Below are 13,671 nucleotides of genomic sequence, written 5' to 3' on the forward strand. Positions count from 1 at the left end.
AAGAGGATCTTATATGTCATTTTGAAGGTTAATAGGGAGTTTACTGAATAAGGCAGATTATAACAGAGGAGCGATATGCTTATTCTAATCAGAGGAAGATCAATTTGAGAGCTAACTGAAAGATGGACTAGAGTAAGGAGACAGTAGTCAGAGAACTAGAGGCAAAGACTATGTTAATCATCAAAGTGTGAGGTGATAAGAGCCTAAATCAGGGTGATGCATTGTTAAAGAGGATAGAAAAGGGTATATGGAAAAGATGTTATAAAGGTATAATCAGCAGAACTTGAAAACTGATTGGATATTGGGTGAGGGAAATAATGAGGAACCAAAGATGAATTTAGATATGTAAAGCCTTGGAGACTGAGTGGATCGTGTATCTTTAGTATATATAATATCCTTGAAGTAGATAGATAGACATAGATAATATGAGTAAAAAGAAGAATACTTTCAAGAAATTACATTATCCTGAGAAATACTTTAGGTAGTTTGAGGAAGAGGATACTATCAACCAACCAATACAGGAAACATTTCTAGTAACAAGGGGCACCTGAGTTATGTTCAGGAAGAACTAAAGATTTTAAGTGGTAGAAGGAGGAAGCACATTCTAGGCCTCAGGGACAGTTTATACAAAGGCATGAAAATAGGGGAGGTGCAAAACTAAATTCAGGGACTAGCAAATAGGTCACTTCAGCTGAATCATAGGATTGATGATGAATAGCAATATGATATAAATCTAGAAAAGTGGTCATGACTGTAATATCAAGTTGAGCTCTTTTTATATTTATCCTAGGTGCAAGATGAAGTCACTAAAAAACCTCTGAGCACAGTAATGAAAGACATGTTTTAGAAAAATTATTCTTTGAAGCCATGTGGGAAAACAGATGGGCTAATGAAGATTGTAAAGAGAGAAACCAATGAAAGGTCTAGTACTTTTGTCCAAGGAAGAAATAATAGGTATCTAAACTTAGGTAGTGGCCATGTGAGTGAAGAAGACAAATGTGAGAAATGTTATGGATGTAAAAAAACTAAGTAGATGCAGGAGAAGAAAAAGTAATAAATTATTTGACATATTGCTAAATAAATTTTTAAAATTTTACAAACCTTTTTGATGAAGAATATCAATAGATATGTCACATAGTTTTTCTCTCTTTGAGCTAGACAGCGATAACCGTGATGGTGAAAGGGGTTCCTATAATACATAGTAATTAGATAAATTCAGAATAGGAAAAAAATCATTACAGCCATTTTTCATTTATTTCTTTTATATCTTATAGGCAACTATTTATCAACTATCCTTTTTTTCATGTCATTTTCTGATCTCTATTTCTCCAAAAATACTACCACTAGTCCTCCAGCTTATCATTATCTTATAACATTAAAGAGGATAATGAAATTTCAGAATTTAACCAAATTATTTATACAAATGTCTTCATTAAATTTAAAAATAGTTATTTCCAGTTTTCTTTCCAAATCCTCAGATAGGGAGATAGAGACATATAAATATAATATATACACATGTATATGCACATATGTATGTATGCATACACACATATATATATATATGTGGATACACATGCGTGTATATCTGTGTTTCAGGATTAAGAAGCTATTCAGGGCAAAATTTATTTACTCAATTTCAAACAAAAAATAAAACATACGTATACAATTTTTTCCCTCAATAATAGTTTATTTTTCAAAATACATGTAAAGATAGTTTTCAACATTCAACTTATTGAGGACATTGTTTTCCAAATTTTCCCCCTCCTTCCCTTACTTCTCTCTCTCCCCAAAAAAGCAAGCAATCTGATAGAGGTTAATCATGTGCAATTGTACAGTAAATTTAACTTGAGAAAATTTTTGAAGTTTGATAGCTGTTAGCAATTTACCTTTTGTGAACACAGAACAAAATTTTCATTGTTTTTTTTCAATTCTGATCCACTAAATTGCTTTTCTGAGTCATAACTACTTAAATCCATGGAGTTGTCATAATCTTGAATATTCTGGGAAGGTATCTCTACCTCTTTTCCACTATCATCAATTTTGTCCATTATTACTGGATTGATTTTTGGCTGGAATTAATAAGACAAAACAAAAATGCATTAGAGGGAAATCAATGAGAGGTCAAATTGCATTTGTCCAAGCAAGAAGTGATAAGTATCCAAACTTACATGCTGGCTATATAAGTGAAGATAAGAGGACAGATGTGAAAAATGTTATGGATGTAGAACTAAGTAGATGTAGTAAAAAGCCAACTATGAGAAATAAGGGAGAAGAAAAAGCAATAAATCATTTTTCATATTGGTATGTAACTTTCTTAAAGTTACAAATCTTTTCAATGAAGTTATCAATAGTTATGTCATACAGTTTTTCTCTCCTTGAGCTAGATAGGGATAACCATGAAGGTAAAATTTGGTAGTCAAATTTTTCTTACAGATAATATTCCTATAACTGTTTCACATAACAGCAAAAATATTTTATAAAATAAGAATGATATATATTCAATCTCATTTGTTTGCAAATACTATAATTATGAGCTTTTTTCATATTTTAAAAATAAAATTTCTCAACAATATTTTCAAATAAAAGGACCTAGATCTATTGTTCTCAGCATGTGTTCCAGAGAACCTTTGGGGGTTCCTAAGACCTTTTTATGGGATCTGTGATGTAAAATTTATTTTTGTAATAATACTAAGACTTTTAATTTCAATTATAGTAAATACCATTAGATAAAACCCATATAAACAAAAGCTCTTCAGGGTTCTCAATCATTTTTAAGAGTATAAAGGGGCTTGAGAACAAAAAATTTGAAAACTGGTTAGATTACTAAATTCTTAAACTGATTTACTTGCAATTATAATCATGCCAATATTACTTTAAATTAGCTAAAATAAAAGAATAATAGGGGAGCTGGAGAGAATTTGGTCAAGCCCATGCCTTCAGGCAATAAAGTGTAAAGTGGTAAATTTCTTAAAGATACTATATCTGGTGTCTATAAACTCCCTTTTTAATCTGAATTTATTTTATTTGTTTGATATTTCATGTTCACTGAGAACAAGGAATTGCATACATGTAGAAATACTTCATCTTCTTGAAGATAATAATCTTGTTGTTTATCTAAATCAGATAATTTTCATTCCAATGTCTTTAACTTTTTCTCCCAGGATCCATTTTTCAGATCTTAAATCTTTTTTGTTTTTTCTTTATATATTTCAATTTCTCTACATTTTAAGAAAAATATTGTGCCTAAATGCACCCAGTGTTCTTTACTTATTCTGAAAAGTACAGAAAACAGCAAGATTACTTTCTGCCTGTACTAAAACATTGTGGAATTAGCTTTTTTGTCGTACCATTGTACGACATTTCTGACTTATAAGTAAGGGTCAGTTATTCTGCACAGGTCGTCTTCAGCTCTTCCTGTGCTTAGCAGACAAGAGTTTCATTTTTGTATAGAAAAGGAAACATTGAAGAAAGAACTTAATAAAGTCTTGACCACATAAGCAATAACTTTTATAAATGCATTCTTAAATCATTCATATTAAAATATTCTATAAGTAAATAAGCTACAAACTGATAGGAGAATTAAAATGTTTTGAGTTATAGTAATCCTTTCTGGACAGTCTTTAGAAAACTGAAGCAACAATTTACAGAATGATATTGTAGTAGCCATAAAAATTAAATTACTATCCATAAAGGCATTTTTCTTTTTTTGTCATTTAAACTGTTTCCATTTCTTGAACTTCCTAGACTACAGATGTTCAGTTCAGTTTAGTAAATTTACCATTCCTTAGACTACAGACTGCTTAAATATGTTTATTTCTCTGCTAGCAGTAGATCTTTTTTCAGAGAAGGAAAGAAGAGACAAAAGGAGAAGGGAAGGAAAAGGAGAAGAGAGAAGAGAAAGGAGGGAAGGGAGAGAAGAAAAGGAGAGAGGAAATGAAAAGGAAGAAAAGAGAGAGGAAGAAAAAAGAGAGGAAGGAAGGAAGGAACAAAAGAAGGGAGAATGGCAAGAGAAAACAGAGAGAAGGAGGGAAGAAGGAAGAAAGGCAGTAGGGAGGAAGGGAGGGAAGGAAGAAAGAAAAACATGCAAGTCAACAGTTTTATAAGAAAACAGGGCAGATATAATTGAAATGAAAAATCATTTTCTAAAGAAATGATGGACACTTTCTCCTTTGAGTTTTTTCACTTACTTTCATTAATCTGTTTATTTCAATTTTCTTGTTACTTATAAAGTCTTAAAGCAAAAAAAAAAAAAAAAAACTATTACAGGCAAAACATTGCTATATTCACATTTTTTTAAATAAATGAAAAAAATTCTTACCAAAAACAAAGGACTTGAGAAATGTTTATTTGTAAACATCAAGTTTTCATCAATATTTTCAGGTGATTGCATCAAATATTTGCTTTCAGTTCTCATGTTTGCAGTACAGAAACTATTGCCTATAATGCCATGAACACTACTATTTAAAGATTCTGTTCTTTCAGGTGTTGAATTTTGTGAAAAGGGGGATTCAGACTTTTGTGAAGTAATAAAATCTTGAGGAAATTCTCTTTCAATTGTTTCCTGTGAACCTATAATATAGGATTACCAGAGAATGGAATCATTAAATTAATCACTGCTTTTTAAATTTTTAAAAATAGGTAAAACCATCATATGAAAAAATATCAACATTTCTTATCTGAGCAACATTGTTAAATTAAATCCTTAAGTTTAAGTAATTAGATACACTTAACCTCTATCACAACCTTTTCTATAAAATGGAATTAATAATAGAACCTATTTAATAGGGTTGTTGTGATAATCAAATGAAATTATTCATGTAAAGAAGTTTTCTAATCTTAAAGCATTGTGTAATACTAGCTATAATTGCTACATCATAGCATTAGTTGTAATTTTAAGGCTATAGTTCAAGATTCAAAGTGGATTTAAATATCATATTAATAAAAAGGGGTTGACTTCTGAGAGCTAAGATGGCAGAGTAAATAGTAAACTGTTGTAACCTTGGTTCACCTTCAGATAACTATAAAATAGCATTTTAGGTCCTGGAGTGGTGGAACCAACAATGAGAAATAATGAAACAATCTTTATAAAAGCCCAGAAAAGTTTGAGGACTTGCAGTAATAGTCTCTCACTCAAGTAAGGAGTAGAAGTGGTAGTGGAATCACAATTCAAGACAGAAATTCCCCAGCAAGCTGGAAGTAAGCCCCACCTGAGCAAATCAGCAGGAAATGCTGAATCCCCAGGGTGTTGTTACAGGTGACAGCCAATTCCAGGACCTCTAGTGGACTCCAGCTTTGGGAATAACCCTGTGCTCCAGTATAGCCCCAGACAACTAAGCATCCTCCAGCAGTCAGAATTCCAAATGCTTTAGCACGGTCCCTGGCAATAAGGTATTCTCCAAGGGCCAGGTTACCACATGCTTCAGCATAGCTCTGAGCAATGAGGCATCCTTCAGACACCATACCACCATGGAAACATAGAAACAACCCACTTGGTTTCAGCACAAATCAGACACCAGTATTAGGACCCCAGCTCCTAGACCTCCACAAACTCCAGTAGTGCCACCCACCTCTGATCCTACCCACTCAGTCAGCACCAGACACAAGTGTGACACAAAAGCTTCAGGACAACATCAATGCAGCACCAAGTAAACAGGCAAGGTCTAGAGCCACTGGCACAAGAAACTTGAGAAAACATTCCTTCCTCCTTGGAATTATAGCTCAAATTAAAAAAATATATACCAAAGAGAGACAGAGAGGAAGGGAGAGAGAGAGAAAGACAAAGAAAAAAGAGGAGGAGCAAAAAACAATAATAAAATCTGACTATTCAAAATTATTATGACAAGGCAGACCAAGACACAAACTCAGAAGAAGATAATGGTAAAATACCTATGGGCAAAACTCCCAAGATAAACAGGAAGTGGTCTCAAGCCGAAGAAGACTCTTGAAAAATTTCAAAAAGGAGCTTAAAAAGACATAAAAGAGGTAAAAGAAAGATTGGGAAAATAAATGAGAGCAATCCAAGAAAATTATGAAAAAAAAAAAAGTCAACACCTAGGAAAACTGCTTAAAAAGTAGAATTGGCCAAATGTTAAAGAAAGTACAAAAGCTAATTGAGAAAAACAATACATTAAAAGTTAGAATTTGGGCAAGTGTAAGCTAATGATTTTGATTTTATGAGTCATAAGAATCAAGCAAACAAATTCAAAATAATAAAAAAGGAAGAAAAATGTAAAATATCTGATGGGAAAAACACCTGACCTGGAAAAGAAATCCAGGAAAGACAATAGCAGAATCACTGTACTATCTCAAAGTTATAATTAAAAGAAGGCCCTGGACACCAGCATCTTCCAAGAAATTGAGGAAAACGGCCCTGATATTCTGGAACCAGAGGGCAAAATAAGTATTGAAAGACTCCATCTATCTCATCAAAGGAACTTTCTAGCCAAATTTCAGAACTATCAGATCAAGACAAAAATACAAGTTTCCAGAAAGAAACAATTTAAATATTGAAGAGTCACAATCAGGATTACACAATTCCTAGTGACTGAAATATTAAAGGATCAGAAGTAATATAAAATGATATTCCAGAAGGCAAGGAAGCTAGTACTACAACTAAGGAACACACACTTACCTGGCAAAATTAAGCTTAATATTCTTCAAGGGGAAAAAAATTGTCATTCAACGAAACAGAACTACACCAAAAAGCCAACCTTCCATATTAAGATCGAAGAGAAGTATAGATGAATGGGAAAAGAAAATAAAGAGGATTCAATAGAGCTAAACTATTTACATCCCTACACAGAAAAAGTATAGTTGTAATTCTTAATAATTGGATCATTATTAGATAAAAGGTAGGGCATATCATGAGAAGTGGTTGGTAGACAGAAGCAAAACAGTGGTGAGAGGAAAAGGATGAAAATAGAAAGAGGTTAAACAGGAGGAAAAATATAAGGTAGAAGGAAATACACAGGTAGTAATCTTAACTATGAATGTGAATGGGATGGATTCTCCCATAAAATGGGAAGTGGATAGCAGTGTAGATCAAAAAACAGAATTCTACAACATACTGTTTACAAGAAACACACTTCAGAGAGACACAGAGTAAAGGTAAGAAGATGGAGCAGGGAGGGGGGCGGAGCCAAGTTGGCGGAGAAGAAACACACAACTCTGAACGTCCTTACTCCCTCACAACCAATTAGATAAATCAGCCTCAGAAATAGCCCTGGACTGATAGATACCACAAGGACTGGAAGCACGACTTACCAGCTGAAGAGAATCTGGAGTTTCAACAGAAAAGGTCAGTTCCCAGGGGAGGAAGAAGAGAGGCCAGCACAGATGGCTGGGTGCTAGCATACTGCGCCAATTGCGCTGGGAAGGGCTCTGGGATCAGAGAAGCCACTGAGATAAAGGAATTTGGCACAGGCTGTTAGCTCTTCTATGCTTATAATATAGCAGTTCAGAAGGGAAATCTAAACACTTTAAAAATTCAGAGAGATTAGATTTTCCTGGATCCTGGGGGTGACTCAGCAGATCTCTGCACCAGGGGGTGTGGCCTCAGCCCCCACCAGATCAGATCAGATCGGATCAGATCGGATCAGATCGGCCTGGAGAAGGATAAGAGCTGGAGGAGATTCAGAGCCAGGATTCAAGAAAAAGACTCTGCATTGCATCAGGCTTGACGGGGCTCTCTGCAGGAAGGGAAGTCACTTCTAAGGACAAGAGTTAACAGCAACTACCTGGAGACAACGGTTCACTACAGGAAGAAAAATCTGTCTGAGAGATTTGAGTAGACACAGCAGATCTCTTCCCAGAGAGCGATCTGGCAGCTTCTGGAGACGACAGCTCGCTACAATTGACTAGTTAAGAGATTGACAAGTGGGCGGATACGGCCCAAGGCAACACACACTGCCTAGCTTAGCTGGAGGGGGTGGAACTCAGGTGTGGAACTCACCTCCAGGAAGTCCCAGAGAAGCGGAACCTTTGAACTAGGGGCCACGGTTTCTGGCAGACACTTCCAGTTTGAGCGCAGGGGCTTTTCACGTCACCTGCTGCAGACATCCACGCCCCACCAGGAAGCATAGGCTTCTTTACTTCAATCTCAAAAGTCAGGGAAGCCGCTAGAACACAACGCCCTCAAGGCACAGCAGTGCTAGTCACCTCTGAGGCACTTCCAGGGAGGGGGTGGGGAACTCTCTCCCAGAGCTCTATCTTAGCTCAGGCCCAAGAGCCGCTGCATCCATCCCATCTGGGAGGAAGCTGGTAAAGAAGTAAATAAATAATTTCCTACCCCAGGGACAGACCCCAAAAGATTTTTTAAATATGAACAAAAAAGCCAGGAAAACTATAGATTCCTTCTACACAGAGAGAGCGGGTATCCAACCCCGAGGAAGTTAACAGCAAAGATTCAGCAGATAACAACCTAAAGGGGAACGATTCCTGCCCCCCATCACATAACTCTCTCCTAGAAGAGGCTATTAAAAAGTTAAGAGATTTTGAAGAATGGGGAAAGGAAAGGGAAGCAATGATAGAGAATAACAACATCCTGAAATTGGAGTTGGAAAAAATAAAGAATTCACAGGAGATGCAGGGAAACAAAATTTGTGAATTAGAAAAGCTTAAAAAATCACAGGAAAGTAGGATTTCTGAATTGGAAAAGATAAAAAAATCTCAAGAAAATAGAATTTCTGAATTGGAAAAAGAAAATAATTCTCAAAAAAAAATAGGGAACTGGAAAAAAAATTCAATAGAGCAAAATAATTTATTTTAAAATGAAATTGGGCATTTACAAAAAGAACTAAAAACTGTGAAAGAAGAAAATAACTCCTTAAAAGTCAGGATGGAAAAAATAGAAATGAATGATTCACAGAGAACCCAAGAATCAGTCAAACAAAACAAAAAAAAATGAGAAGCTGGAGAACAACGTCAAATACTTACTGGGAAAATCTATAGACCTGGAAAATAGATCTAGGAGAGATAATCTGCAGATCATTGGACTTCCTGAAAACTATGACCAAAAAAAGAGCCTAGATTCTATTTTACAGGAAATTATCAAAGAGAACTGTCCAGAGATAATAGAAACAGAAGGGAAAGTAGATGTGGAAAGAATTCATCGAACTCCTTCTGAAATAGACCCTAAAAAAAGAACACCACGGAATATAGTGGCTAAGCTGCAGAATTACCACACAAAGGAGAAAATCCTGCAAGCAGCTAGAAAAAAAACAATTTAAATACCAAGGTGCCACAATAAGGGTCACACAAGATCTGGCTGCCTCCACATTAAAAGATAGAAGGGCCTGGAACCTGATATTCCGTAAGGCAAAAGATCAAGGATTGCAACCAAGAATGAACTACCCAGCTAAGTTTAGCATCTTTTTCCATGGAAGAAGATGGTCATTCAATGAAATAGAGGAATTCTATATGTTTCTAAGAAAAAAACCAGACTTAAACAAAAAATTTGATCTACATCCACAAGACTGAAGAGACACAGAAAAAGGTACACAGAACCCTTGAGAACTGTAACTCTGTTGTGGGTATATAAAAAGTACTCAAGGATAATTTGATTTTACTGATATAAAAGAAAAAAAGGGGGGTGTAGTAAAGGGAAGGAGGTCGTTTCAGAAAAAGGGGAAGGAATGATAAAAAGAGGGAAACTACATCCCATGAAGAGGCATAGAAAATACACCATATCTGAGGGAATTTAGTAAGGGGGAGAATCATTGTGTGAATCTTACTCTCATCAGGAGAGGCTCAAAGAGTAAATAATTAACATATTTGTTTTTCAGAGAATTTTCTCTCACCTCATTAAAAGGGGGGAGAGAAAAAGGGAAAAGGAAAAGGAGAATAAGTGAAGGGACTTGGAGGGAGGGGGGAGGGATACTAAAAAAAAAAGGGAGGGTTGCGCATCACAAGAGGGGTCTGTAAATTAAGTATCGGGAAGGGGGATCAGGGGCATCAAAGGAAAAAGCATAATCTGGGGATAATATGATGGCAGGAAATACAGAATTAGTTATTTTAACTGTAAATGTGAATGGGATGAACAATCCCATCAAACGGAGACGGATAGCAGATTGGATCAAAGATCAGAACCCTACAATATGTTGTCTGCAGGAAACACACTTAAAGCAGGGAGATACATACAGAGTAAAGGTAAAAGGTTGGAGCAGAATCTATTATGCTTCAGGTAAAGCCAAAAAAGCAGGGGTAGCTATCCTTATCTCAGATCAAGCAAAAGCAGAAGTTGATCTAATTAAAAGAGATAAGGAAGGAAACTATATGCTGCTGAAAGGTAGCATAAATAATGAAGCCATATCGATACTAAACATGTATACACCAAGTGGTATAGCATCTAACACTCTAAAGGAAAAGTTAAGAGAGTTGCAAGAAGAAATAGACAGTAAAACCATAATAGTGGGAGATCTCAACCTTGCACTCTCAGATTTAGACAAATCAAACCACAAAACAAACAAGAAAGAAATTAAAAAAGTAAATAGAACATTAGAAAAACTAGGTATGATAGACCTTTGGAGAAAACTGAATGGCAATAGAAAGGAATATACTTTCTTCTCAGCAGATCATGGATCCTATACAAAAACTGACCATATATTAGGATATAAAGATCTCAAAATTAAATGTAGGAAGGCAGAAATAATAAATGCCTTCTTCTCAGACCACAATGCAATAAAAGCTACATTCAGTAAAAAGTTAGGGATAAATAGACCAAAAAGTAATTGGAAACTGAATAATCTCATCTTAAAGAATGACTGGGTGAAAGAGCAAATTATAGAAACAATTAATAATTTCACCCAAGATAATGACAATGATGAGACATCATACCAAAATCTGTGGGATGCAGCTAAAGCAGTAATAAGGGGAAATTTTATATCTTTAGAGGCTTATTTGAAGAAAATAGAGAAAAATGAAGATTAACGAATTGGGCTTGCAACTTAAAAAGGCTAGAAAAAGACCAAATTAAAAACCCCCAACCAAAAATTAAACTTGAAATACAAAAATTAAAAGGAGAAATCAATAATATTGAAAGTAAAAAAAAAACTATTGAATTAATAAATAAAACCAAGAGTTGGTTTTATGAAAAAGCCAATAAAATAGATAAACCTTTGGTAAATCTGATCAGAAAAAAGAAAGAGGAAAATCAAATTGTTAGTCTTACAAATGAAAAGGGGGATCTTTCCACCAATGAAGAGGAAATTAGAGAAATAATAAGGAGTTATTTTGCCCAACTTTATGCCAATAAATTTGATAACTTACGTGAAATGGATGACTTCCTCCAAAAATATAGGCTCCCTAGATTAACAGAGGAGGAAATAAATTGCTTAAATAGTCCCATTTCAGAAAAAGAAATAGAACAAGCTATTAATCAACTCCCCAGGAAAAAATCCCCAGGACCAGATGGATTCACATGTGAATTCTACCAAACATTTAAAGAACAATTAGCCCCAATGTTATATAAATTATTTGAAAAAATAGGGGTCGAAGGAGTCCTACCAAACTCCTTTTATGACACAGACATGGTACTGATACCTAAACCAGGTAGAGCAAAAACTGAGAAAGAAAATTATAGACCAATTTCCCTAATGAATATTGATGCTAAAATCTTAAATAAGATATTAGCAAAAAGACTTCAGAAAATCATCTCCAGGATAATACACTATGATCAAGTAGGATTTATTCCAGGAATGCAGGGCTGGTTTAATATTAGGAAAACTATTAATATAATTGACCATATTAATAATCAAATTAATAAGAACCATATGATCATCTCAATAGATGCAGAAAAAGCATTTGACAAAATCCAACATCCATTCCTACTAAAAACTCTTGAGAGTATAGGAATAAATGGACTATTCCTTAGAATAATCAGGAGCATATTTTTAAGACCGTCAGTAAGCATAATATGCAATAGAAATAAACTACAACCTTTCCCAGTAAGATCAGGAGTGAAACAAGGTTGCCCACTATCACCATTACTATTCAATATAGTACTAGAAACGCTAGCCTCGGCAATAAGAGCCGAGAAAGAGATTCAAGGAATTAGAGTAGGAAATGAGGAAATCAAACTATCACTTTTTGCAGAGGACATGATGGTATACTTAGAGAACCCCAAAGACTCTGCTAAAAAGCTACTAGAAATAATTCAAAATTTCAGCAAAGTGGCAGGATACAAAATAAATCCACATAAATCCTCAGCATTTTTATATATCACTAACAAAATGCAACAGCAAAAGATACAAAGAGAAATTCCATTCCAAACAAATGTTGAGAGTATAAAGTATTTGGGAATCCATCTACCAAAGAAAAGTTAGGAATTATATGAGAAAAATTACAAAACACTTGCCACAAAAATAAAGTCAGATTTAAATAATTGGAAAGACATTCAGTGCTCTTGGATAGGCCGAGCGAATATAATAAAGATGACAATACTCCCCAAACTAATCTATTTATTTAGTGCTATACCAATCAGACTCCCAAGAAACTATTTCAATGACCTAGAAAAAATAACAACAAAATTCATATGGAAGAATAAAAGGTCGAGAATTGCAAGGGATCTAATGAAAAAAAACTCAGAGGAAGGTGGTCTAAGTGTACCTGATCTAAAGCTATATTATATTATATAGCAGCAGTCACCAAAACCATTTGGTATTGGCTAAGAAATAGACCGGTAGATCAGTGGAACAGATTAGATACAAAGGACAAAAAAGGGCACATCTATAGCAATCTAATCTTTGACAAACCCAAAGATACCAACATTAGGGATAAAAATTCATTATTTGGAAAAAACTGTTGGGAAAACTGGAAATTAATATGGCAGAAATTAGATATGGATCCACACTTAACACCATATACCAAGATAAGATCAAAATGGGTACATGATTAAGGCATAAAGAGGGAGATAATAAATAGATTAGAGGAACAGAGGATAGTCTACCTCTCAGACCTATGGAGGAGGAAGGAATTTATGACCAGAGGAGAACTAGAGATCATTATTGATCACAAAATAGAAGATTTCGATTACATCAAACTAAAAAGTTTCTGTACAAATAATACCAATGCAAACAAGATTAGAAGGGAAGTAACAAACTGGGAAAATATTTTTAAAGGCAAAGGTTCTGACAAAGGTCTCATTTCCAAAATATATAGAGAACTGACCTTAATTTATAAGAAACCGAATCATTCTCCAATTGATAAATGGTCAAAGATATGAACAGACAATTCTCAGATGAAGAAATTGAAACTATATCCACTCACATGAAAGAGTGTTCCAAATCACTACTGATTAGAGAAATGCAAATTAAGACAACTCTGAGATACCACTACACACCTGTCAGATTGGCTAAGATGACAGGAACAAATAATGATGAATGTTGGAGGGGATGTGGGAAAACTGGGACACTAATACATTGCTGGTGGAGTTGTGAAAGAATCCAGCCATTCTGGAGAGCAATTTGGAACTACACCCAAAAAGTTATCAAACTGTACATACCCTTTGACCCAGCAGTGCTACTACTGGGCTTATATCCCAAAGAAATACTAAAGAGCGGAAAGAGACATATATATGTGCCAAAATGTTTGTGGCAGCTCTTTTTGTTGTAGCTAGAAACTGGAAGATGAATGGATGTCCATCAGTTGGAGAATGGTTGGGTAAATTATGGTATA

General features: G+C 34.8%; 1 protein-coding gene across 3 annotated transcripts in view; it reads right to left on the reverse strand.

The window, feature by feature from the left end:
- SYCP2 (synaptonemal complex protein 2) overlaps positions 1 to 13,671 on the reverse strand; it is a 96,747-nt gene that overhangs the window by 16,128 nt on the left and 66,948 nt on the right. For all 3 annotated transcript variants that reach the window (XM_074288730.1, XM_074288731.1, XM_074288732.1), the window contains 3 exons: positions 4,319 to 4,569; positions 1,887 to 2,069; positions 1,102 to 1,189 (listed from right to left, as the gene is read on the reverse strand). In XM_074288730.1, coding sequence (XP_074144831.1) covers positions 1,102 to 1,189; positions 1,887 to 2,069; positions 4,319 to 4,569 — 522 coding nt within the window. The remainder of the gene's footprint in view (positions 1 to 1,101; positions 1,190 to 1,886; positions 2,070 to 4,318; positions 4,570 to 13,671) is intronic.

The sequence above is a fragment of the Sminthopsis crassicaudata genome, chromosome 2 (genome assembly GCF_048593235.1).
Source record: "Sminthopsis crassicaudata isolate SCR6 chromosome 2, ASM4859323v1, whole genome shotgun sequence".
NCBI classification, from domain to species: Eukaryota; Metazoa; Chordata; class Mammalia; order Dasyuromorphia; family Dasyuridae; genus Sminthopsis; species Sminthopsis crassicaudata.